Source organism: Meriones unguiculatus, chromosome 19 (assembly GCF_030254825.1).
Source record: "Meriones unguiculatus strain TT.TT164.6M chromosome 19, Bangor_MerUng_6.1, whole genome shotgun sequence".
Classification (NCBI taxonomy): Eukaryota; Metazoa; Chordata; class Mammalia; order Rodentia; family Muridae; genus Meriones; species Meriones unguiculatus.
The window spans coordinates 56,447,810-56,475,803 of record NC_083366.1 but is presented as its reverse complement, the minus strand read 5'-3'; the positions used below and the strand labels follow the sequence as shown (position 1 = coordinate 56,475,803).

Sequence of the window (27,994 nt, the reverse complement as noted above, 5' to 3'; positions counted from 1 at the left end):
TTTTGTTTGTTAACTTATTTACTTATTTGAAGCATGGTCTCATTAAGCTCGAGTTGGTGTGGAACTCACTAAAAAGCCAAGGCTGACCTTGAACTCTCTTTTTTTTCCCCCTGTCTCTGTTACCCAAGTGCTGGGATTACAGGCATGCACCGCCCAAGCCCAGAACATCCCTCATATCTACACCTACACGCAGCAAACCTGGGTGCCCAATTTAAATCACGTGGCGCTCGCCCCGCCCCTGCTCCTTAGAACTGTCCGGTCGTGGGGGGTATGGAGGGGCTGCAGGTGGCTCCTCCAGGGACCTGATGAAAGATGCGCCTAGGCGCGTGCAAAAGGCGCCGGCTGGGCTTGCAAATCCCCGCCTGACCGGCAGGGGGCGCCGGGCCGTGGCGGGCGTGGGGGCGCGCAGGCCTCCGGGGCCACGGTCCAGCGGCCCGCGCCCCGGCTCCGCCCCCTTTCCCCTCTCCCCGCCCCCGTGGTCCCCCGAGGGCGAGCGGCGTGGGGCGGGGGGGAAACGGCCCGGAGCGGGCAGGGCGCGACGCGCGCCCGAGGGGGCGGGGAGGCGGGCGGCGCGCGCGGGGGCGGGGGCGAGTGACTAGCGCGGGCGGCGCGCGGCGCGGCGCAGAGGAAGGCGGCTACCCTGGACAGCGCATCGCGGCCGCGCGGCCATGGTGAGTGAGTGAGTGAGTGGGGCCGCGCGCCTCGTCCGGGAGGGCGGCGGACGTTGGGGCCGGGGGATGGGGGGATGCGGGGCGCAGGGCCGGGGCGCCGGCGGGTAACGGGGCGCGGGGGCGTGTCGGCGCTGCAGCCGGGGCCCAACGCTCTCCCCGAGCCGCCCGCCGAGGGACCCTGCCGCGGAGCCAGGCGCCGGGGCACAAAGGCGGAGACTGTGTGCTGCTGAGCTCGCAGGGAGCTGGTCCTGGGTGGGCAGCGGTGCCGGCCCAAAGGGAGCGGAGGCAGGAGGATTGCCGCGCGTTCGAGGCCAGCCTGGGCCACGGTGAGACACCCGGTCTCAAAAAAACCACCTCCCCGCTAAAGCAAAGAGACCCGCAAGAGATCCTGCGTTTGTCTTCAAATCCGAGTTCGTCTTCATTGGTCTTTGTCTTTTCGCCTCCACTTCAGGGCTTGCTAAATACGTAGAGCTCCTGTCCCCTTTTTTGCCCCACCTGACACCAGCCAGCCCTAGATTGCCCCCCCTCCTCTCACGCCGTTTTAGGGTCACCCTCTCTACTTGGTTAAATATTAAATCTTAGCACTAGAATTCCAGCCCACTCCTCAATTTTCTTATTCTCCCTACCTCCTTCATTTCGTTAAGCATGCTATAAGCTGTTTGCTTAGTGTATTGAATGTCTCCCTCATCAAAATGCAAGTTTTAGTGAACAGTCTTTGTTAACAGTGCCTGGCATACATCATTTATTTAAAAAAAAAAAAGCAGCAAAGGAAAGTACTTTATGCTATGATTCGTGGGAGACAGGAGTCTCCTTGAAGCAAACCCCAAGAACTGTCCCCTTAACAGGGGTGATGAGAATCTAAAGTGCACTGTGGGAGGAGGGGACACAGGGATCAGAATGTCAGTGGCTACCTCATGCTTCCTCTGCCACTTGAGTCTTCCGACATCTGAGTGGTCAGAGCCTTTTTAGCACTCACTGGCTGTCTCTCTGGGTTCTGAATCTTTGTCCCAAAATAGACAGAGATTTTAGTTGGGAAAAAACTTCCCAGAATACTTCAACTCAATGAAACAGCCCATGGGCATTAACCTGAAAGAGCCAAAGTTAAGGGCAAGTGGTACAGTCTTTATCTTGTGTTGCTGGGAGCTCCTTTTCAATGAGCATTGTCAAGCCTGTGTCCAGATCAAGCGATGTCACTTCTGAGAGATGGTGCAGAGAGGGAGAAGGGGGGGGGGGTCGCATTCATAAGTAGGTGAGTGACTCTTTCATACCCAGGCCAAGATGTCTCTGCCAACTAGTCTCATTGCAAAAAAAATGCTACTTAAGTTTCCCTTTCCCCCATTTGCACAGGGTAAATTTCTGCCAGTGGTTTGATATTGGCGTGGGGAAGCATGTTTATCATACTCGGAGACAAACCGCCTAATGGCATTTACATGAGAAGATTTGAAAAGGATAGAATTAAGATTGTACAGCCTGCTGGTCCTCAGCTGGTCTCGTCCAGCTAGGTATAGAAAGTAAAACTTTTTTTTATTTTAAAACCAATTAAACATAATGATGCCTAATTTTTTGTTTCAGTTCATATTTGCAGGAGATTTTTACTGTTGGCATTCTAGCAAAAAGTAAGAAAGCAAGGTTTTGTTTCTTGAGCTGTTTTGTGTTTTGTTTTGAGTCAGAACCTCATAGTTCAGGCTAGCTTCAAGCTCTCAGTCCTCCTGCCTCCACCTGCTGAGTGCTGGGATTACAGGAGGGAACCACCCTACAGGCACAACGTATTCTTAAATTATCCAGCTGGGTAAGCTCGGTGCTTTGACTCTTCAGTGAAGGGGCGAATGGAATGTGTTTTAGTTGGGGAAGTGGAGATGCCGTGGTCTGAAAGCCTGCTGGAAATGTGTTGAGTGTGTCTGTGTCATGCATCCATTTATGTTCAGAAAGCAGGGCCCTTTCGTTCAGGGTTGTGTCTGTGATGTTTTTCCCCGTTGGACAATTAGATATGGACCATTTGACTTGGGGAGAGGGGGAATTGCTAGGAGCAAGTAGAATGGAGACTCTGTTACCCCAAGAGAGTGAAACTGTGTGGGCATCATCGGTAGCTCGCCATACCTCAGAAGTCACATGTTGCACATTTACCTGTGTTTGGCTTTAGTTATGAATAATAACATTAGGCTGTCCCTAAGGAACCATTCTAATGAACTGATGCTTCCACCATTGAAAATCTAAACATTTAGTAACTTGAGAGGTAGGCTCATTTTGAAATTGATGTGATCTCGTGTCATGCAGGAGTTTGAATCTCAGCTCCACATTTATGTGATCGCAGGCCAGGATTTTCTTCCATAAAAAGCGATGTTGTGGCAGGACATTGACATGCATGCATGTAATTCTAGTGTGTGGGGAACTGAAGTAGGAGGGTTTGGAGACTGAGGCCAGCCTGGGTTATCGGCAGGAGCTGAACAGTGACTGTCTCAAAACAGAATATTATACAAGACCATGTACTTTCTGAGTCCATTATATCTGATAGAGATACAACCTAAAGCATGTATGTGACTTTCAATTTCTGGTAGGCACATTTGAAAAAGCAGAGACTCTTGAAATACATTTTAACACTTGACCCACTCTGGGCAAGTATCACTCCCACATGCAACCAATACAAAAAGTTAAGGAATTTTACACATCTTTTTCATACAAAATCATGCCCTGTGCATGGTGGTTCATGCTTGTTATCCCAGCACTTGGGAGACAGAGGTAGGATTGTGAGTTCAAGGCTTCCCTGAGCCATAAAAGAAGATCCTATCTAAAACAAAGACCCCCACCCCCATTTTTTTCTTTAAACTTGTGGGGTTTGTTTGGTTGGTTGGTTGGTTGTTTTTTTTTTTTTTTTCTTTAAACATGTGCTTATACTGAAAGCACATGCCAGGTCAGAGTGGCTGTATTCCAGATGCTCACAAGGCACCTACTTTGGAGGTCACCCTAATGGACAAACAGCTCTCAGTAGCACACATGCCCAAATTTCTTTCTTATCTCTGAGACCCTTTCCACTCATGAGAACCTGGCTGCCACCTTAGACCCAGCACTGGACAAATGAAACTGCTCATCTTTCAGCACCCCCCCCCAGCTGCTGGTAATTCCACCGGCTCTCTAGGTTACTGTGTCAGAAATCCGATTCTTGGTCCATTTTTTTTCTTTCATGTTGTTTTTGTGTCCAGTATTCTCAGGTTTTTGTTTTACCCTTTTTTTCACCTCTACCCCAGGCCTCTTCCTGCCATGCTTGCCCTTCCTACAGGTTTCTAGCTTTCTGGTCTCTTTGATTTTTAACTTGTTGCCTCTGCTGAGAAATGCCATTCATTCTCTGGGAATCACTGCGCTCCACATCTCCCTTGTCTTTTCCCTCGGTCCTTTCTCATGTTAAATCATAATGGCCTCTATTGCTCATTTCTAATACCCACAGAATGATAATTACTTTAAGTGACAGTCTGGTCTTAAAATGATCCACTCAAGAAAAGAAAAGGAAATAAGCCACAGGAAGAAAATGATGAAATTGATCTTGGAACGTTAAAAACATTTTTATAACTTTTATTTATCCGAACTTTATCAAGTCTCTCAAGAAACATGAGTGGCATCTACTAACAACAGCCACCGCAGGGGTGACCTCTCACTGCCCGATACTGTGAGAGAGAGCGCTCTCCTCTGTGCTGGTGAACAAAGCCACAAAGAAGGGAGCTGCTTAGCAGGTGGCCGGCAAACCCAGCTTCCAGGGCCAGCTGCTAACCCACCAGCACTGTGCCCTAGTCAGGTCACTCTGACACCGTGTTTACCCACTTGCGAAGTGAGGTTAATCTTTCACATAAGGCTGTTTTTTGTGAGCGTCAGACAGGACTTGGACCTGTAGCTGTCGCTTTCCTCTTGAGAGCGCCTCCCTGGAGATTCATGTATCTGTCTTCTTACAGACCCCGTGGTTTAGACCTCCTGTAAGGATGCTCCTGAAAACTGGAGCCCGCCTCCCTTTTCCTCACACACCAGAGCATGACCGCTTACCAGTCCACCCAGTGGATCTTGGCTGCTTCTCATCCTGTGGTGACTAGTGGTGTCCTTTGTCTTTGTGACTTTTCCTGAAGGCAAACCTGCCAAGGTCAGGCCCTGCCCGTGTCCTTCAGTGATGCACCTCAGAATCAGGTGGTCGTCATAGGAATGATGCCTGCGCATCATAAGCACTGAACATTGTTGCACGTTGAGACCCCACTGCGCTTCCTCCGCTTAGCTGAAAGGCTGTGTTAAGGGACAAGTGTCTGCTTTGTAGGGTCACCGCACACTCCTCCAGCCAGGTGTGTCTCAGCATCCAGCAGCTTTTGATTCCCCACAGCGCGGCCAGGCCTGTGCCTGGGTTGTATTTAATAAGTGCTAACCTGACCCTGGGTTTGCATTTCACCCTCATATTTGTGGTCACACCATCACTTTGAAAAGACAAAATCTATAATTTAGTCATAAGTTCTTACTAAAACCTAAGCATGCATTTCTGTAGCTGTGTCTACTAATGTAACTCCTAAAAGAAGCCAGGTTAGATTCTTTCTATACATAATGAAATTTATAGTGTTAATTTCTTACTGAAATTTTGTTAATGTAGACAAAGCCATGATCCATGGATTTTTCTGTGTAACTTTTCACTTTGCACATATTTGGCCATTTGATTATAACTTAAATACGCTGTAGGCTGGGGAGATGGCTAGTCAGTAAAAGGCTGCTGCTATGCAAGCATGAGGACCTGAATCCAGGTTCCTGGGACCACACAAAAATGAACAACCCAAAAGCTAGGTATGGTGCTGAGCACTGTGATCCCAGTGGTACAGGGGCAGAGATGAGAAGATCCAGGAGGGCTGGCCAGCCAACCCAGCTGCCTGGGAGTTCAGTGAGACCCTGCCTCTAACCACGGGAGGGGCCAGTTTAGGAAGACCTCGGACACGAGCCTCCGCACCCTCTGCAGGTAGAGCGATGCCGTTCAGTAGCAGTGGGTATTTTGTCTTTGAACTCGTTTAAACATAATCAGGCTTTAATATGGCAGCACATCAGATGTCTTGAAGTTTCCCTCACAAGAAAGTAAATTCTACAGAACTCGGTTTACATTGTAGGTAAGAAAATTGAGTTTCACCGATGATTAATGACTTGTTCAAGGTCACATATAGAGGTCTAAACTTTCTGATCCCAGCCTCGCTTTCTCGCTACGCTCTAGAGCCTTTTCCGCTGGCCAGTAGGGATGTGCTTTCTTACACATTTATAAAGTCAACATTTATGGCAACGCAAGCAACTTTGCTGTGTAGTTCCCACCCATGAGTTACACAGACAGATGGATATGGACATACAGATGCCTGTGAAGGTTGAGCATTCGTTCTCCTAAATGCTTCATAACAGAAGTAGCTTGGATTTGGGGTAGTTATGTTTTTGTTTTCAGAAGTTTTTGAAGTATTTGCAAACACGTATTGTAACAATGCTATATCTCAAGGGTGGTCATTCTAAACACAGAATTTATTTATTTTTCCTGACACCTGTACACAGCCTGAAGGTCATTTTACACATATTTTTACAAATACTTGTGTTTTTACTATTGCATGAGGTCAGGTGTGGAATACTCTTCTGTGTCATTATGTTAGCACTAAGACTGTTTTAGGTAGTCAACCTGAGTGTGTGTGTGTGTGTGTGTGTGTGTGTGTGTACTCACATGCGTGTACATTTACATACAAAGTACGTAGGCACTGAAGTTTCGTTGTTTCGTATAAACAAGAACTGGAGCATGAAGTGTTATTTATGTGACAGGAGTGGCCATATAGTAGAGGTAGTAGCTTTCAAGAGACGTCGGTAGTCACTGGCTTGATTAGAATGGCTGTCATGCTAAGACTGCCAGAAACAACAAGGGTAGCACAAGTTTTATGTCTTAAGAGTTTGTCATTTGCTCTTCACTCTGGTGCTCTAAAGATGTAAATGTGTTGAACTTTCCATGTAATTAAGCAGAACTTAGATCTTTTAATTTCATAGGTGTTAGACTTGGAGACCCTCATTTAATACAGTCAGAACATTTATTAGCCATCACACTAAGGAGTTAGATTTAAATTAATCTATGCCTTTAAAGAAGATGAATGTGTTTATAATGCAGAAACATTGTTTTTTGGCTTGGCTCTGCTTTGTTTTGAGACAGGGTCGGTCTCACTTTTTAAGCCAGGCTGTCCTGGAACTTACCACTCTAGCCCCACCTCCTGAGTGCTGGGATAACGGCTGGCAAGCTGTTTCAAGTATTCCCTTCAGCTGACTTTCTTCTCTGTGTCTGGAAAACGCTGCAGCCTGTGCCCAGGACCCCCTGCTCCTGTCCTTTCTTAAACTGCCACAGGGAAGGCCCTTCTACACCTACAGTTTTCTGGACTTGGAAATCAAATTCCTTAGCCTTTGGAAAGTCAGCAGCCAATTTAGCAAGAGCAGGAGGGCACTTTCAGCACTGGAGAAATGCCTCTCTGGCAGCCTGTCCAGATTGTTCCTGGGGCCCTGTCACATCCTACTCCAGAGGCTGAGCAGTTGTCATTCCTTGTTATTTTCAAGACACTCAGATCCCTTTCTAGCCTTTGGGTTCCGACTCCTAAAAAGAAATGGTATTCATCACAAGTCATTTTACAATTCACAAACTGAAGTCTGTTTCAAATGTGCAAGCACAAAGCAAGAGCAGCATGCTGCTTGAATGTCCTACCACTGCTGTTAGAATGCTGTCAATTTGCAAATTAGCTTAACTAGCTTCTCAGTTCCTTTCCTCTACATCCCTGTATTAGGACTTTCTGCAGAGAATGCTAATCTTATCAGCACTTGCCTCCTATAGGCAAAACAAGCACTTTGTGATGGTCCCCTGTCTTCAGTGCAGATTTTGGAATGAATACTTTACTTTTGCTCTTCCTTTGAAGAAATGAAATAACGCTCTCTGTAACTGAGTAACTTAGTTATTAAGACTGCTTTCAAAGGAGTCTGTGCACTAGGAATCCAAGTGCACACACATTTGAAATCCAGTGCTCTGGAGTTCAAACAAGAAGGGCTACTTCCTGTAAAAATGTTCAGTATCTACTTGAAGGAGTTGGGATCTGTCCTGGGTGATAACTAGGTTGGTTTTGGTCTGTGAGAAAAGACAGTAATGTAGACGTGATAGGAACCTCACAGGTAGAGGAAATGAACAGCTAAGGACACAGAAGATAATGACCCAAGAGGACTGGAGAAACATTGTTCTGGGAGCACGTTGTGGCCACGTGTGCATGAGCTAGAGGTGTTTGCAACTATCTCTATTAGACAGTTTACGTGATAAAACCTTATATCCCTATGAAGATGATGTTAAATTTCAGGACATTTCTTTCTCCCTGGGAATAGTGAAAATGTGGGAAGGTTTCATTGTCTCATCTTTAGATCCCTGAGGCTACAAGAATTCTATTAAAGTAATTGATGAAAATGGAAACACTGAAACACAGCTTGCTCGCATATGCTTTTTTCAAAAACCATTTTCTTACTGAGTGGTTCTCCCTGTAGATGCATTCATGTCCTAGCAAAGTGCCTGCTTTTTGAAAACTACCATGGATTTGAATAACAGCTTTAGGCAATCCAGAGAGCCTCCTGTAATCAGATTAAGCTACAGCTATTGCTCAACCCCCCACATCAAATTGCCTGACGTGAGCTGCCTGATGGTGCTTCGCCTAAGGCCTTAGCCCCTAAAAAACACCTGACTAGAAAACACTCCTTCCATTCTCTGCCTTTCCCACCGTACTTTGATTCTTTGCAACTAAACCTAAGATAGTAGATGACTGGATTTGTGTGTTTAGTGGAAAAAGGGAGTGCATTACTTCTCTTGGCTATCAGTTTGGAGATAGTGATAGTGAGATATTTAGGAATCTTAGTGAGAACAAAGTAAGTGGAGAATGAGAGACTGTTTCTTGGAGGGATTGTTGGAAATAAGTTTTGCAAGTATTGGGACCCATAACAGACCAGCCTGGCTGGAGTGAAGTTACTGTGTAAGGATTGGTGGAAGACAAGGCTTGGGAGGGCTTTGAACCATGCAGGATGATGTTTCTGAGTCGCTGGACAAAGTCTGTACTCTACCCTCCAGCATGACACGCCACTGCTTGGTAGAGTGACTCAGTCTCTTGTTGCTTGACTCTCAACCGCTCCTTTCCAAGTAAACTGCATCACACACACACACAGAGAGAGAGAGAGAGAGAGAGAGAGAGAGAGAGAGAGAGAGAAAGAGAGAGAGATAGTTTGTGATCAGCCCAACCCTAAAGATGTGAAATTATAACACCACACATTTGTTCGGTGTGTTAGTGTACAGAAACACATTCCAGGATTGTCGGTGTAGTTGGTGGCTTGTTATGCTTGTTCACTTTTATTTATCTCTCTGTACCACTAGTCTTTAAAGGTGAGCATTTACTGCAGACCACAATGGACCCTGCACACAGGGATCACACAGAGAGTACTTGTTTGATAAACAGATTTGTTGGTTTCTCATGTTTGAGGATACCAAGACTTAAGATGATTTTATTAGATGATTCTAGTTACAAATTCAGAATCTTAAAACAAAGTGCTGAAGTAGGCCAGCTTGCTAGCAGCAGAGGTATCTGGAAAACTGTATTTTGTAATTTGTAACTAGCAAGTGGTAGTCTGTGAGCTTAGACTCACTTTATATCTGTGTTTCTTGTCTTCTACAAACCATTGCTTGTGGCATTGTCTATGTCTGCTTTTCTTGTAACCCAGATGAGTAATTATTCAGGTTTTTTTTCTTTTTTCTTTTTTTTTTTGGTTGCTTGACAGTGTATTAAAGATTCTTAAACTGAGTTTTTCCTAAAAACATGTAGCTTTTTAAAGGAAGAAGTCAGGAAAGGAGTATTTACCATATTTATTTGTGTTATTTTTGAGACAGAATAATAATCCAGGTTGGCCTTAACCTCACTTAGCCAGCTGGGAGGTGACCTTGAACTCCAGACCTTCCTGCCATCACCTCCCAAGTGCTAGAATCACAGACATGTGCCACACCCTTGGCTTGATTTTACACATTTGTAAAGAAATCTTGAATTTCCTTTAACTACTTTAAACTATTTTTCATTTGATACTATTTCCTTGGAATTAATTTATGTGACAAATATGATTATTTGCTTCATATTTATTCATATGGTAGGTGTGTCAAAGATTCAAGCTTGTGATAAACAGAAGGGGGAACCAGGTAATAAACACGGACTCTAATAAATACATCAACTAGCAGTTAGAATATAGATGTTAATGGATAAAACTGTAGAGCAAGGTGAGGCAGCCGGCATGCTTGGATAAAGGGAAGAGTATGACTAGGAACTGGGTATTTTTGAACCATATATTCCCTGGGTCATTTTTTAGCCTTTTATTTAGTAGGGTTGTTCACAGAAGTTTTGTTTAGATTTGTTTGTTTGTAGTGATTTGGTCTTTAGTGACAGGAAATAATTTACACACTACTCTGAAGAATATAGAGCCAAGGGTTGCACACACATGCACACAATATAATGCATTGATTTGGAGATATGACTTACATCCTGCAATAGTGATTCCTTACTTTAACTCATTTCAAAAAGAATGTATCAGCTTCAGGAAAATATAGTAAAAAACAAAGCAAACAGGCAAAAATTACTGCACCAAAACTGAACTGTCACTTTAGCCATTTGGAAATTCAATATTTGATTTTATTCATGTTAAGAAATTTTAAAATTGGGTGTGTGTGTGTGCGGAGGTGGGAAGGGGCGTGTGCATTGTGTGCAGGCACCCGAGGAACCCAGAAGATGTTGGATCCTCTGGGGCTGGAGTTGCAGGTTGTCGTGAGCTGCTGGACATGGGCGCTAGGAAATGACTTGAGTCTTTGCAAGAGTAGTACACATTCTTCTTAGCTGTTGAGCCATTAATTTAAAAATTTTATGTAGATGTGTCCATGAATGTCCAATATCTTAATGGACTTATAAAAATAAAAATGGAAAAAGTTTTCATGGAGGATTTTTGCTGGTACTTATTCTTCCTTCCAGAATTACTTTACCTGTGTGTTAGCAAACTCCTTTTCTAAACAAAGTACTGAAGTGGACCAGCTTACTAGTGCAGGGGTATCTTGAAAACTCTATACTTTGTAGTCATCTGCAGGATGTATTGTGTTTATTTGTATTTATGTATTGTGAAAATATATGGTATTTGAAATTCCTGAGACTCGACAGACGCTGTAGAAAGAACAGTGTAGCACTGCGTTTTGTGCCCCTGTACAGTTGCTTCCACTTTTCAGTACTTTGGGAGCAACTTTTATCCAGGTTGTGTAGAGATGTGAAAAATAGTTTGTGCAGCCGTTTGGGAGACAAAGTTCTGTGATTTTAAGGGATTGGTGTTCTCAAGTGCCTTCATGGCTCAGACCTCCTATAAGGAGCAGATAGACAGTGTATACATATGCCCCCATGGCCAAGCCAAAGCGCAGGAATGGGGCCACCTTCGGCATGATGAGAAATAGAGCCCAGAGCCTGACTTCTGGTCATGGCTACCGCAGGAAGCAGCATCCTTGGCTTTACTCTAGCGGTATCATGGAAAATTCTAAATAGACCACCAGGTGAAGCAAGCAGAAGAGAGAGGGTGGTACAGGTGTCCGTCCCGACAAGGGTGCGTCGCAGAGCAGCGTGGGCATGTGCTGAAGCAGGTCTCCACCTGACAGTGTGGAGACTCCAGACCATTAGAAAGGTTAAAGAAAAACAAAAGTTTAAAATGTTAGGACATGGAGGGTATGGCACAGTACGGGCACTTTCTTGACACAAATCATAACATGACATTTAGACTAAGTACTGTAGCTCAGGGTTAGAGTGTGCTTGGCATTGATGAAAAGATACCACAGGCTGATTAAAACATAAAAGATGAGGATGACTAGAAGGGATTGCAGTGACTATAACAAAAAAAGTAGCATGCAGAATACATGATGGCTGTAAAGCAAGAGGACAAGCAATCCATGGGAAGCCTGGGTTATGATCCTGGAAATAACATCTCACTGAAGAGGAAGCTTTCATCGCATGCTGATAATTATGTAAAGACATACACAAGTCCTACAGAAATGTGGAATGCAAACTTACACCATGTCATATCCATGAACTTGGCAAAGATTAAAAACTGATGCAAGTTCAATAAATATTTTAGGGCAATATGGTAGTTTTCACGGAAAAATGTTTAAATGCAATTTCACAACTAGATTTTTCCCCAGAGAAATTTTTACTCATGAGCATTAGAAATTTTATATAAAGCAGCATTTCTGTAATAACAGAATTAGAAACAACCCAAAATATCCATCAGGAAATAAGTAATGTATTAGCTTCCTATGGTAAAATACAGCCCATGGGTGAATGAACTTGACTGGAGTTTTCACCATAATCAGATCTCGTCAACTACTGAATGAGAGAACAAGCTGCAGAAACAAGCATGCTGAGCCATTGCAGTGTGCGGGAAGCCCCCAAAAGCACACGGCTGCTCGCTGTGACTGTCACAGTGTATAAAATATGAAGGAAGTTATCCGCATCAGGTCTGTCACAGGTTGGAGAGCTAGGCGAAGGGAATGGCAGGTTCCCTACTCATGTTCTTATCTTCATTCTGAGCCTATCGGGTTCTCAAGCAGTTGCTGATTTAACTTTAAAATATTTGAAGCAATTGTGACACTTTAAGCCCATACCTAAGGTATATTCTGTGCACATGTTTGCATGTGTATACATACATGTGCGCGTGCGCGTGTGGAGGCCAGAGGTCAGCCTCTGTTCCTCAGGACCCGTCTATCTTGGTCTTTGAGACAAGGTCTCTCACTGTCCCGGAACACAAAGCAGGCTGGCCTGGCTAGCCAGAAAGTTCCAGGGACCTGTCTGTCCCACCTCCATAGTGCAGGAATTACAAACGGGCACTGCCGTAGCTGGCCACTTTACTGTCTGAGCTGGCTCCCCAACTCTGGTACGTTTTATTCTCTACATTTAAACACATTTACATCTTTCTGCCAAGTTAAACATGGGTTTAAATCTGGGATACCTGTTATGTCTGAGGTCCAAGGTCTGCTCTGAATGAGCATATTTGAGAAGGATGAGTCACAGGCCAGGAAGCTGCCTTTGTCTCCTTAGAACCTAATCTGGCCTCTTGGCAAAATCAACATTGAAGGGAAGTTTTAGAAAACAAGTTAGATGCGGTGGTGCACGCCTATAATCCTAGCAGTCTGGGAAGCAGAGGCAGGCTGATCTCTGTGAGTTTGAGGTCACCCTGGTCTACAGAGTCCAGGACAGCCAAGGCTACACACAGAAACCCTGTCTCAAAGAAAGTGAACAAGATGGTAGACATTAGGGAAAAGAATAAACTGATTGTTCCCTATATGGAAAGAGAGCAACCAGATATAGAAGCTACTAATCTCTTTTTAGCAATAAGAATCTTCCTTGTTGGCACTCATTCCCACAGCATGCTGGGAGTTTGTTTACTGACAGGGAAACTGAGGTAAGCTGTGGAAAGGATATCATGGAACAAGGAGAGATTTTGTGCTCAAATTGCATGGCATATATATTTGTGCTTTACAACTTTAAATTTCTGACAGGGATGTCATGTCCTTTTTCATTTCTCTTCCAAATTTTTCCACTCAGTGTTGGTTTTGAGAACAGTTATGGCTGCCTTCTTCAGTTAAACTCTTGGGAATATGTCCTATGTAGAGCACACATGTAGCATGCAAGGGCTCTAGATTTGATGTCAGCACCAAAAAATAAAACAACAAAACATTTCAGCTGGAATGTCTGTCTTTCCTGTTACACAAAGCATTTCTTCTTTAATTGTTCCAGAAGACATCACTGTGTCAGGCCAGAGAGGTACTCAGCAGGTAAAAGCACTTGCCGCGCAATGCTGATGACCTGAGGTCAATCCCCTGAGACCACGTTAAGCCGGAAGGAGAAAGCTGTTCCTATAAAGTTGTCATCTGACCTCCGCACGGCAGCATAGCATGAACATGCCCCAACACACTTATCCCTGCCAACACCTGATAGTGATGAAAATTATAGCAGTAGTAGTAAATTATTAAATTATCCATAAAAATAAGGTCATCACTATTGAGACAGGCTGCTAATTGAAGAATATTCCTCTTCTACAATGCCACTCTTTTTCAGTATACAGCAACAGTGGAGTTGTAAGGCAGAGACAGTGTGCCCCACACTGGGATTTGATAATGCAGAAGACTTAATGCCTGTTTCTTCCATGTCAACTTTGTGTCTAGAGCTGTCATGCGTGGTTTTACAAACATGCAATTATTTAATCTCCCAGCCGTGCTGTTGTGAGATGGAGATTTTCATCTCAGAGAATGAAGGGACCTCTCAGAACATTTTTCCCTCAAGAGCGTGCTCTTCTTCATGTGAGAGCCACGGCAATGCCTGTTATTTGCAGTGACACATGGTATGCCGTGCTGTGTCCTCTCTAGTTCAGGTGACCATCTCACACCCAATTCAAGAGTGTCCTCCAAACCCACACATGGATGGGTGGTGAGAAGAAGTGACATTCCTGTGGACAGCAGCTGCTCATTGCTATGAACAAAGCAGGGTGGTTTCCTAGCCTAAGCATCGCCTCCCTTGCTCCTCAAAGAGGGGCCACAATGCCTGACCTACAGAATAGGGAACTGAATGCGAAGGTGGCCTGGGTTCTACCCAATACACCATGTGAACACACCGTGGACGCTTTCTTTCAGTGTTATCAGTCATATGTGTGTCCTATACAAAAAGAGGACATAAGTAGCTCTGAAAACTGGGGGGTTGATGCCTTGTCTTAAAGGGAATAAAGTAGAGAAGGTAGGCTCATGAAGACTGGAAGCAGGTAACATGGGACAATTATTTTTTTATTCAGCAGTGAGAAGGACAGCTGATCCTGAGACCATCAGTACATTGCAGGGGCGCCTGACTCATTTGACAGAGATGGTTGCTCTGGCTGGAGACACTCTTGGATCCATGCCTGCTTCTAGCCAACAGCAATACCTCTTTGGGAATCAGGACAGTCTGAGACATGAAGTGAGGCCATGGCTTATCTTGGCAGCCCTGGAAGATGTGAAAATGCTTGTCTAGGGTAGCATATTTTAATCTACTGTGGAATTGCATCTACAAAGCTAGGAACCAAACCCCCAAGAAGGAAATGTTTTCAAAGAGAAGCAGCAGAGTTACAGAAGAACTCTGTAGTTGCCATTTGCTTGGTGGAGGTGAGCCTGCCCCACACCTAATCCTTATTAGGTCCATTTGAAGAAAGAAGGTTAGGGGAAGAGTTTTAGGCTCAGGAGAAGGAATTTGTTCTGTCAGCAGAAACATGGTGTATAGATAAAACAGGAGAGCTGCTAGTTCTACCACATCCTGAAAGTGTTCATTTATGTTGTTGACAACTTGAATGAAACCATAAGAGAATGCTGGCCAGGATGGTGACACCTGTCCATAATCCCAGAATTCTGGAGGTGGAGGCAGGAGTATCTCTTTGAATTTGAGGCCAGCCTGGACTACATAGTGAGACCCTGTCTCAAAACAAACAAACACCAAAAAACTGAAGAGAATGCTCTAGAGCAGTGGTTCTCAACTTTCCTAAAGCTGCAATCATTAACACAGTTTCTCATGTAGTGATGATCCCAACCATGAAATTACTCCGTTGCTACTTCATACTTGTAATTTTGCCACTGTGTGAGTCCTAATGTAAACACCTGCTATGTAGGATAGCTGAGGGGTCAGGCCCCACAGGTTGAGAACCGCTGCTCTGGAAGCTGAGGTAGTCTAGACGTCATTGCATAGGTGCACATGTATCTAAGATCTCATACTCAGTAGATCTCTACCTCTGTGGAATAAGGAAGGGGGGAAGGAGGAAGAGAAGGAGGTGAGGGAGGGACAGAAGGAGGAAGGGTCAGACCACTAACAAGGTGTGTGGGGGTGCTTCTAGAGCTGACTGTCTGGAAATGGAGAAGCTAAGCTGAATGTCTTCTCTCCAAATAGCCCAAGAGCCTTCATGTGGAAGAGAAGTGCTAGCTGTGTGTGACTCCAGGGGGAAGAAGTGGGATGTCCAAGCCAGGGCTGGAAGGGGAAAGAATGAGGCTCTCGGTGAACAAGGGACACTGCCAATGGAATGTGCAGCTGGGGTTTTCCTAGTGAGTTGGGGAAATACCATCAGCTCTTCGGTGGGAAGAAGTTACTTCCGGCTTTGGGAGGAAGTTGAGTCAGACATCTGTAAATTGTCACTGCTGTACACAGTTCCCATTTTCATCTGGGGTTCTTAATCACTTCGGAGCCAGTGAGAAAGCTCAGCAGGTAATGGCACTTGCTGCCAAGCATAATGACGTGAGCAGGATTCCTGAAGCCAAGTGGTGGAGGCAAGACCTGACCTCCGCAGGCTGTCCTCTGACCTATGCACACATACACCATAAGTCAACTTACAAAACTACTGACAAGTCACTCCTTTGTGAGCTCATTTCTATCCATAACAAAACTATGTTTCACAGCTAATTTTTAGGCTTTTATAGATGTGTATAAAAAGGAAAGTCTTATGATAAAAATTTGACATTTCATTCTTTAAAGCTATTGTTTGAAAGGCAAGTTTAAGAAATGAATAAGTATTATACCAAAACTTTCCTATTCCTGGCTTGTTGCAGACAAATATCTTTTTGTTGGTTAAAATATGAGAGACTTAAGATTTAAGCTGTGGAAACAAACTTAAGAGATTACTATATAATGTGTTTGTTGTCGTTAATAATTATATACTTGAAAATTTCTAAAAGATTAAGTGTTTTAATACAAAAAAGTGGTAAGGGAGTTTATAACTTGGCTTGATTTGGCCATTTCGGAAGTGTGTGTGTGTTAAAACATGTAGTCCACTATCAACATGCAACTTTTATTCATCAGTTGTAAATTAATTCAAAATATAAATCTGAATATGAGGATGAAACATTTTGCAGCAGCTACTTGTGCTGTCACAGGAAGGAGGTATAGCTGAGAAGCTGAAATCCAAGGCCACAGAGCTTTCACCCGGAGTCCAGAGAGGAACCTGGATCTGTTGATTCCTATTCTGGCACTTCCTGCCTTGTCGTAGTGGAGCACAGTGTCATAGCGAAACATGCATTTTTAAGGTTTCTGTGAGATTGGGAGAAGCCGTGTAACTAAGTAGCCGTTTGTTTAACATATGAGACTTTGCACACCCCGTGCATCCTAACTTCCCATTAAATGCATGTCGTATGGGTTTAACAAAAATAGGCTTTACTCTGAGTGATGTTATCCTAGGTGGAAGTAAGTACTGTTGGCATGGTCCAGGGGCTTTCTTTGATGCCGAGTGATTCTTTCATTAGAGGAGTTTAAAGGCTGGAGAACAGTAGACTAAGATGAACAATTTGGTGAAAAGAGACTGCACAGTGAGCACTGCAAGGCCCTCTGTGGCTGTCACCAGACTCTCTCCCTAGGTCGTTGAGTCGACAGTGAGATTGCAGGCATGCAGTGTGGTGGACAGCTGCCTCCCCCAAAGCCTGCTTCTCAGGCACAGCAAAGGGGGCTCTCTGCTTAAAATCATTTTCCAGTTATGCAACAGTGGAGCATTGTCGTCCCAGGCACTCTTCACCTGTAAATTGATCACTTTTGTGCTTCCTGTGAGAGTCTCAGAAGATGCCTGTCCTGGCAGCCCACCCCCCTGCCCAGCCTGACCTTTTTGCCAGGCTTGCTGCTGGCTGCCACCGCCAGTTACATTTTCAACGCTTGGGCCGTTTCATTAAAGCTATGCAAATGAGTTAGAATTTCTCTTTCTACTCCAGCAATAATTTGAGAAAATATTCAATCTAATGTCTCCTTCTTTGACTTTTCTAATATGCCTAGGCCCAACATGCATTTTCTTTACCCAATCAGATGGAAACGTCAAGTCCTTGCTTCTCTAGAGGCTGATTTTGGCTCCCATTGGAGCAACAACTGGAACACTGATGGGGCTGAGATGGCACCAAGGAAGCGCCCTGTCCTGAAAGCATCTCTGCTGAAGGAAGGCCAGGCGGGCTTCTCCCTCCCCCCCCGCCCTGTCCGCCACTTGTTGATGTCACTGGATTTAGGTCCTCTCTTTTACAAGGTCGAAGGAAAAAAAAAAACAAAACACTACAGAGATTTCACAGCTGCATTAACTACAGTTGCTCATATGCTCTAAATGACACAGTTCTTACAAAAGGAAAGTAAGTTTTGAGAGTCGAAATTAGGTGAAGAATTCTATCTAGAATATATTTTAAAAGCCATAAGATGATGACATATCAGTGGGGGTACTTTTGAGTGTATTTTGTAGAAATTGGATAGTTTCTAGTGGTTCCTCTAGGGGACAGACTGAGGCAGATACTTTTAAAAAGGGATCTGGTTATACTCTCCTGTACATGTGGGTTTGAGCAGCTGGGTTTTTCCTTAATTTTTATGTTGCATTCATAACATTCAGACACGGCAGGGTGGGCTTGAGGCCGACTTCACTGAGTGCTTTCCTTTCTCGACAGTGTGCGGGAGGGTGGGGGGATTTGGCAGTCCGCTGAAGGCCCTGCACAGCTGTCCTTTGTTGCTGCAGTGGCCCCCACCAGTGCTAATGAGGCCGCAAATGTCCTCTCTGAGGTGGGAGGGCCCCCTCTTCTCTCATTTCTAAGACAGGGAGAGCAGATCCAGGGAAAGACTGCACGTGGGAAACTGATTTGCCTGTGGGATTTGGGAACAAACTTATCAGGCATTTCGTGGTAATCAATCTCCCTCAATCTTGCCTATCAGTTTTGTCAAGGTTCCTTTTGCATTTTTTGTTTCAAAAGCCTTGATAATTTTGTGTTTACTGCTTGATAATGTGTGGTCAGCAGTATCTCAGGGTCAGTTCTTGTGTGAATCTGGCATTCCTCCCACCAGCTTTGAGACTGGGAGAAAAGAGGGAAGAGGATGGGAGAACAGATACCTGTTAGCATGCCTCTTTAAAACTCTGAGCCAGAGAGGGCCTCAGAGCACACTGAACGACTTCTACACAGTAATTTTACAAAGTAGCCTCCAGAGGCTGAAAAGAGGCATAAAGTGATAGTGTTTAATTAGGATCATTTCATTCCACAAACTGCTTTCTACTGCCTAATGAGTAGAAATATTGATAGTGAGAAAAGGGGCGTAGTATTTCATTAACATGCTCATTAGAAGGCATCAGAACAGTAACCGAGAGACAACCAGGGCAGGATTTCTGATGTTGCTGATTTCTGAAAATGGGGATCAAAGTCTTACATTTATATTATTTTGACAATATGTTGGCAAAGCCATGTATAGCTCATAATAATTGTCTTCCACTTCCATCATCTCTAGATCGACACTTGTCATCATCATCTTCTCCCCTCCCTAGGGGTCATATCCATTGGCCCCCTCCTTACAACTGATTCCCTAGTATTGAACAAATGAAGCATAAACTGTTAACACCCTTATGATGCTTAAATACGTGGAGGTTGAGTACCTGCAGTTAGCTTGCAGCACCCTGTCAGAGGCCAAGGAGAAGCACCCTCCCAGGGTCTGCACCCGCGGCCCAAGCTCTATTCTGCCTTTGGTGATCTGCTGTCCTTACAATAACCACCAATGCTGCTCTCCCTTGATGTATAGATGGAAAAACTAAGGGAGAGGTGTAATGTTCCTTCCCTTCTAGGAAAGGCCGCAGCGAGGGTCAGCTGTCACTTCAGTGCAAACAGAACGATGTGTCCCTAGGGTTTCATTCAGCAGGGCTGGAGCCTGTTCCTGAACAGAGATACGCACTAGACTAACCACATAGCTCTCGGGTTCGCTTGTCAGATGTAGCTGTTTAAAAATACATCTTTTGACTTTATCAAAAATGTATTGAAATGCTGTGGATGTCTTTATAATATATAGCTCTATCTAGAAATAATACACATATGACCTTTGCTTGAAAAAATGAGGACTAAAATCCGACCCACGTTTTCCCATGCGCTCATTGGAAGCCTTGCTTTGTCTCGTTTTCAAAGGGACAGCACTTGTCCATGAGAAGTGCCGACCTGCTTCCCTCTGCTCAGCACTTGAGAACCAGAGCACACGCACACACAATCTCCATTTATTGCTGCTGCTCCTTGTGAAAGCGCTCATTCTTCCCGTGTCCCTAAGTTCAGAAACTGGCACCGTTCTGGCTATTTAGAGTTCAGAAATCTTTGGCTTAATCTCCGAGGAGTCTTACATTAGCTTAGCACTTCCTGGGGAAGCAGAGGCTGTAATGGCTATGACAAAGATCTTGGCCTAGTACAACTGCTCTCTGTGAAACTGGGGCTCCTTGCTTAATGTGTAGTGGACTTAATTTTACTCAGTTAACATTAAGGCAACTTATTTAAACTGATTTCATTGTTTATACTCATTGTGCACAGTATGTTACATAAGGACGCTTCCACATAACCATGTGTCCCCGCACTGAGCTTGTCCCCCTCGTCCTCCCTCCTCTCCTCTTGCCCACCTCCTCTTCCTTTTGATTGACTTTCTTCCCCTAGAGTTTCACCTCTATTTCTTCATCATAAATGCAGAGACAGTTTGACATATCTATGTAAAATCTACCAACCACAATGAGAAAAAATATTAATATTTGTTTTCCTAAGATTGTGTCAGTTTGCTTAATAGGATCATCTCCAGTAATATCTGTTTTCTTGCAAACAACTTTGTTTTCATTATTGCTGGGAAAATTCATTCTATACATATTTTGTGTGTTTTTAAGTGTTTTTAATTCTCCTGCTTTTAGACACCGAGGTAGGCTCTGTAGCTTAGCTATGTGCTGCAGTAAACATCAGTGTTCCCAGATCGCTGCGATAAGCTGACTTAGAGTCCTTCAGGAAGTCCCTAAAGTTGTGAAGCTGGGTCACAGGATGGATCTGGCTTTGTTTTGTTTTGTTGAGGGCTCTCCATACTGACTCCTGCAGTGGTTGGACTAGCTTACCCTTCCACCAACAGTGTATCTGTTGTTTTCTTAAAGACCATTCTGATTTGGGTGAGAGGGACCCTCAGTAGGTTTTAATTTGCATTTCTTTGATAGCCAGGGAAGGCTAGATTGACTAGACAGAAAATAATTTAGTATATTAATTTTTATGACATATACTTAATAAAATTCCAATGAAATATATTTAATAAAATACCTGTAACCACTGAGTTAATACATATATCATTTAAGCCTCATGAGTATATTTTCAAGTCCATGTTCTATTCTCAGAGTGCAGTGTCTGGCCACCCCATCAACCTACCTCTTTGGCCTGAATACATCTCAGAACATTGCATGGGTCTTGTGCAGGGCGGATGGTCCCACCAGTTCACAGGGATGGTGGAAGCCAGGGGGAGAAGCCAGCCCTCCCACTCCAGCACATGAAGATAGAACAGACAGAGAGATACATGCAAGCCCTGGTGCTCTGGAGAAAACTGTTCTTTAAAGCCCATTATTGGAAGTATGCTGGACATTGATGGCTATAAAGTCCTGAATATAAAGACGGGGAGCCATGGGCATTTGTTTAGCAGCCTGGGGCTTGCCGAGAATCTAGAGATCCTTGGGTTAAGTTCCTAATGCTGTTTAGAGTTTGCCTGGCTGGCAGTTTCCATTCGACACGATATCTAACATTTAGCACAGCCTACTACTGCAGCATCGCTCTGATGCTTTGCTGGAGGCTTTCCAGTGGCTTTCTCTCCTCTCCGATCCATTCTTCACTTTCCAAAAACAAATTCCTAATGCCCAGTCCTTATGCTGTCAAACCTGCCAAGAAGAATGTTGTCAAAGGGAAGAGGTCACAAGTGGAGCCCCATAGTTCAATAGCCCCAGTCCTGGGGTGACAGGAGACCTCATTCATTAAGAGAGGCATTCCACAAATGCTACGGAACTCCTAACGTGTGCCAGACAAAGAGGCTTTTGAGCAGTTTGGGAGAAGGGAAGTGCAGAGGAAACAAAATGCACTTAAAAAGCTGCCTGCCGGGGTCTAGCCCCGGGTGAGGTCAGGGCCTGAAGAAGTGTCGATGCAAGAGAGGTGAGGGAGGAATGAGTCAGGCCTGGGGATTGGGAGGAGTTTTATATCCTGACTGACTGGCAGTCTGGTTGCTTCTTTATATAGAACTCAGTAGGCTGGGACAGATAAACACATGTTGCTCCAAAATATACATCATATCATTTTTGTCCCTGGACATGTATTTTAACTTCTGCTTGGTCTAAGTTTAGTCATCATTGATAAACCATGACAGAACAGAATATCTTTTACAATCATTTCCATCATCAACCCCACAACCCAACTTTTAACAATATTGTAGTTTCAAGGGCATATTTTTCCAAAGCATGACAGCCTTTCTCAGGCTGATAGTTCTTACAGTTTCAAGGGCACTAGGCGGAAAGAAAATCTCCAAGCCAGCCTAAATAGATTGCTATGTCCCAAGCAGTGCATTATCAACTTTTAATAGTCGAGTGTTAATTGCTATTAGGCCCAAAAAAGTCTTCAAGCCAAAGATGCTGGAGTTGTTATTCAGTTTCTGCCATAATACAATGTTTATATTTTATGTATTTGTAGAATTCATTCATATGTCTAACCTTGGTATTTTTTGTTCCTTGGTTGGTCATACAACACCTCAGTGGCTCTGTATGTGTTCACTTTTTCTACAGGGGCGGGGGGGGGGAAGGTCCTTAATACTTTATTCTTTTATCATTCATCCACATCATTCTTTGTCCATTATGAAGAGGCTTTTAATTTGATCTGCTGCCAACTTCTCTCGCCTACAGAACAGTTTACCTCTTAAAGTTTACTTTGTTCTGATTATCTTGTTCCTTAGTAAGTTCAGGGACAGATGTTCCAAGAGCATCTTTGAGTCAGATCCCCATAAGAAGGTGTTGGGCATATTTACTTGAGTCACAATCTCTAGGACATAAGCAAGACCTTCAAGTAGGGCCAGATAAGGATATCTCCCTAAAAGCAAGAGGGGTAGGATGGTAAGGGCATTCCTGGGGAGGCTTAGAAGCAGTACTCCTGGGAGAGGGTGTAAATGATTCATAAAAAATCTCAATCCAATATACACAGGTTGTACAAATAATAAAAGCCCCCCGCAAGCATGGTCACCTGGAAATCAAGGCCAAAAAGTGGGAGAATGCACTATCTCAATTGCATCACTTGGCTCAGCTTTGCTGGAGCTTTGTCAAACAGCTGTGCTGGCTTATTCCCATTAGATGTGGCTGTGCCAAGAGGCATCCAGGCATCAGCAAGCAGAATCCTTGCGGTGGCACAGAGGAAGCATACGATGCAGCCGGATCACTCTGATAACAGGCATGCCTAGGACAGAGTGCACATGGGGGCATGGACAAAGGGAAGGTTGTGAAAACAGATGGAGGTCACTGAACTCTGGCCCAGCCAGCCAAAGGAATTGATAACAATTGTGTGATCTAAAATTCTCCAGCTTTTATGCCAAGTAGGAATGCTAGTTTCTGAGACAAGCGTGGTGGTGTTCATCTAGAATTCCTAGTCTCAGGACACTAAGATGAGGGACTGCAAGTTCCAGGCCAGCCTGGACCACATAGCAAGACAGTGCCAAAAAACGTTCCTCTCATAATTACCAATGAGATGCAAGGAGCTGGAGTCGTTTGCATAGGATATCCCTTAGTTTGCCTTACTGCAGTTCCCTGAGTGGTATGGAGAGACGATAAGAATCTCCAGGAGGTGCCCAACATGCTCAGTGTTTGACAGTCATGCTGAGCCCTAGGCATAAGGTAAAGATCTCATGTTCCACAGTCCTATGTCTCTGAAGGGACACATATTCCCGGAGTTCCCTACAATATCAGCTCTGGCTTGAGGCTCTTGGGACGTTTCTGGCATTGGAGTCACACCCCATTTCCTGACTTGCTGTCACTAAATTCATCAGCATTACTATATTTGGAAACAAATAAGAGAAGGGAAGATTTTTATACCTTTCACTCAACATAATCATGTTTTGTGGTCTTAATGTGCTTGTTTGGGAAAGTGGTGAGCTTTTGGTGAAATCGCCTATTCTACCTTTAAACCATTCTGCAAAACTCTGCTAACAATACAGAAGAAACACCAAGATCCCGAATCACCGTTTAAAATACAAGAGAATCACCGTTTAAGATACAAGATAGTGCCACTGTAGAAAAACACTAATCTCTGTAACATAGAAGCGGTGAGGCAGCACAGCAGGTAGAGATGCTTGCTGCCGAGCCTGACAACCTGAGTGTGATAGCTGGGCCCTGCATCTGAGAAGAAACACAGCACTGATTCCCACAAGCTGTCATCTTGTCCTCTGTCCTCCACACACATACTGTAACACCTGTAAAATGTTCACACCTGTAAAATGCCTAAAACAAAAGATAAAAGTGTGGAAGAGGAGGAAGAAGGGGAAGTGGAATGAAGAGGAAGGAGAGGCAAGACAAAATTTTTAGTCCTTTATTTAGAGCAGCAGGACACACAGGGATCATGTCTTCAGCCCCCTTGCCTCTGCTTCCACAGAATGGCTCTTAATTATGATGGTAATGGCCAAATGGAGTTTTCTCTGAGGTACCCCTGGTCTAGTGAGGCTCTCAACATGTGGCACTCTTCCGGGAAACCATGGACTTCAGGAACAGACCAGGAGAGAGCCCCCATTTGAGACAGCAAGTTTGACTTGACCTCCAGCTGGTGCAGCTAGGGATAAATGGCAGAGAACGAAGTTCACTCTTTCTGGTCTCTGGTTCCCCGAGTGCTCACAGAAGCCAGTGGCTAGGCTGTGGGCATTTCAAGAGAGCTGCCGAGGTTTCTGTAGTCATACAGTGGAGCTGCTGGATGGGACACCACTCCTCCAGGTGCCCTTCATCCTAATGGGAGGAGTAGGAGCAGATTTTAGCCAGGGCTTCTAGCTGGTCAAGGTGAGGTGAGTATGGAGGTAGAGGTGGTGTGAGGGGTACTGTGTTAATAGTGGACAGGACTGGGTGGGGAGCCCAGCTTAAGGTGTGCTGGGGTGGGGCTCTTCAGTTAGATTCACTTACGGTATTCATGGCCTTCTCTAAACTCAACCTCCCATCTGGCATCGTTTTTCTTTCACTTGAAGACATCTTCAGCGTATGCTGAAGTGCAGTCCTGCTGGCTACAGACTCTCCCTTATGTGTATGTGCACGTGTCCTTATTTTTGAAGGATACCCCCTCCCCGTGGTTCTCAAGCAAACACTGATCTGCTTTCTGCCACTCTAGTATTCTCCCAGCATTGCCTACATTTCTTCCATATGAGCCATTAGAGACCCTGATCATCAGTGTTTCCCAAATGAGCTGTACCTCAGTGTGCTTACACCCGTGACTCTCCTGAATGCCCTTCCTTCTCCCCTTTGAGACAATGTCTAGAGGTCCAGAATTCAGCAGGGGCCTCATCTCTTCCTGGTGTTTCTCAAGGACGTCTAAGTTAAAGCCTTCGCTGGTACAGTCCTGACAGCCTCCTACCATTTTCATCCCAGGAGTCAGGAGTTACTCTCTAGACTGAGAGTTCCATGAAGACAAGGACCGGGCACCCTGACTTTGTACTGGTCGGTGTGTCACAAAGGATGGAAGACCAGGTTCCCTCTATTCCTTATTCTTTTCTGCTCTTCCTTCCTGTGTTCTGTTTTGTTTCCACATTGTAAGTAAATCTCTGCAAATTTACAGCAATTATGAGTTTGCACCCTACTAATTGGAGTTTTCCTAGCTCTGCAAATTTTAGAAAATGGATTTTGAACCTTAGCAAACAAACTGGAAAAGTTTAAACATTTGCCCGTGATGTGGCAACTGCCGTGAGTCCATCTGTGAGGTTAGCGCCCTTCTCTGTTGAAGGGTGGGAGGCCCGACACTGACCGCTTACACCTGTCCTACCAAGGTGCCACTTCACCGCACTTTCTCAAATTCGTCCTCCGCCCAAAATGTTCCACATGGGAGCCATACAAAGTTTTTTACAAAGCTTGATTTAGCCAAAATGCCTTTTACAGAGACATTATGAAATAAGGAAGAGAAAGTTTCTAACTCACTGGCTGGCTGTAGTGGGTGCTCATGAATGCTGTCGACTCTGCAGCCTCCCTCTGGAGCTTCCGCGGGGACCTTGAAGACCCATTTTTACTTGAGATTTCAGGATCAAAGAATGAATAGGACTAGGTCTCAACAGCTGGACTCAGTCACAAATGTACAGGTCCTCTCCCCAGATGCCCGAGCATCCATCCTCTTCTCTGAGCCTGACCTGTCTGAGTGACAGAGCATTTAGAAGCCACGACTGCAGTCCACTTTGACTTTGGAGCTCATTCTGTGTGAGACATCATGCCCAGCTGCTGCCAAAGTCATCTGAAACTCCTTCCCAGAACCCTGGATCCTGTCTTCATCTCCCATTGCTTGAAGGGGGCAGGGCAGGGGCTGGTTTCCAGAGCTTTGTAGTAGGGGTAGGAGATGTGAGCATCCATTCTGAGAAGACAAGCAAGTGCAAGAGGGAGGTCACGGTGGCAGCCGATGTGTTCACCTCAAGATGCTTCTCGACAACAGCCTAGCCCCAATCTGAGTTTGTATGACAAGAGTTAATCCAAGACAACCAGGTTAATTAGTGCTGATGTAATAGAAAAATAGCTCCAATGCTCACTTTCTTTCTGGACTGGAAAAGCAAGTGGGCTTGGCTCTGTGAAGCACATTGCTGCTGAGTCCCTGTTTAAAACTGATTCTATCCCACAGTCCCAGACTCCCCATTCCCTACAGCAGCTTTCCTTACAACCATGAAAGCTGCTTATAGAATGGCTTTGCCTCTAAGCATTTTAGAGGTCAATAGAATTGAGGAGAGTGACCCCATGTGTCTTGAGTCCACAATCCATTTTGGGACTCTTCTTACCCGAGGAAACACAAGAGTGATTGTTTCCACCACAGTCTTTGCAAGTTGGTTACAGCAAATCTGCAGTTACATGCCCTGAGGCTGATACTCTCATAGATCCAGTAGCTACAGATTGGTGGTGCTGGCTTGACAGTTTAAAAAAGAAAAGGCTGCTTAATTTTCCCTCTCTTTCAGGAGCACCTGAAGGCCCTTGATGATGAAGTCAATGCTCTTTTGGACAACATGTTTGGACCAAGAGGTGAGCAGGCTGCTTGGAAACACACAGGGAGAATGCCATTTACACGGAGGAAAGGATAGTTGTCCCTGGGGTTCTGAGAACAGTACAATGCCTATCCTTATGGACTGTAAACTGCCTTGTACTAGGTGCTCCTTTCCCAACATGGCAGAAGCCTCCTTTCTTCTGCCCCACTGTGTCTCCTGGGATGAGGGGCAGATGAAATGCAATGTTTTCCTTCAAGGTATCAGCTGTGAAGCCTAGTGGTCCCTTTGCTCTCCTCATCACCCATCAGCCTCTAGTCACAGCCTGATTTCCTCACTTCCATGGATAAAGCCACTCCAGACATCTTCTGACTCTTCAAATACATAAATTTGTTTTATTTGCTGTTTCCCTATGCTTTGGAATTTCTCTCTGCTATGTCTTCCGCTCTCCCCTTCTGGTCAGTTCCTACTATTGCAGATGCCAGCTGAAAGAGACCAGTCTTTCTTGGATGGCTTCCTCTATACTGCACTTCATGACTCCGGTCTCCTCATTTCTCTCCTGCACAGGCTTCTCAGTGGCCGCTTGTCTATTGAGAACAGGAGCCATGACTTGACTGGTCATATATTGCTAGGGTGTAAACAGCTCTGGGAACAGAGGAACTGATATTTTTGACTAGATGAAGTCTAGACAGAGGTTTTGCTTCACTTGAGCCTGGTTGCGGGAAATCCTTTGTTCCTTAAGACTGTGAAGACAAGAGGGGAGGCCAAGGTTTTCCTTCTCACAACTTTATACAAACTTGGAGATTATTTGGACCATTCCCCAGTTTCAGATGAGACAGTGAAACCTGTTGGAAGTGAATGATTTTTGTTGTTTTAATAGAAACTGTGCAGTTTGAGGGGGTTCTCTACTCTTCTCCTTGATGAGCCATTGTGGTGGGCCAGTGTATCTGTCTGGAATCTCTGCCCTCCCTGCTTGTACTTCTAGTGAAGTGGGGGAGGAATTAGCCCAGGTTGGAGAGCGTAGCTCTTGCAGAGGCAGGATGCCACAGGAGCTGTGCTTTCTTGGAACCATGGCTTTCTGTTTGATTCCTTCAGCAGAGAGTTAAACATTGATCTCTGAACTAAGCTCATGCTGAACTTTGCTGTCACTATCGGTGGGAGCTGGAGTTAATGTAAACATGGGGTCATGTGGAGGAAAGGATTGCAGTGGTTTGCCCTGCTCCATAGCAGGCAGAGTATAACATTTACAATTTGATCACTGAATTGAGTTACTACAGTCAC

At 44.8% G+C, this 27,994-nt stretch overlaps 1 protein-coding gene across 1 annotated transcript in view; it reads left to right on the top strand.

Annotated features, from left to right (window-relative positions):
* Positions 1–565: 565 nt before the first annotated feature.
* Positions 566–27,994, top strand: part of Elovl2 (ELOVL fatty acid elongase 2) — a 40,232-nt gene continuing 12,803 nt past the window's right edge. The window contains exons 1-2 of the mRNA XM_060373001.1: positions 566–671; positions 26,690–26,753. Of these exons, the coding sequence (XP_060228984.1) occupies positions 669–671; positions 26,690–26,753 (67 nt within the window). The 5' untranslated portion in view covers positions 566–668. The remainder of the gene's footprint in view (positions 672–26,689; positions 26,754–27,994) is intronic.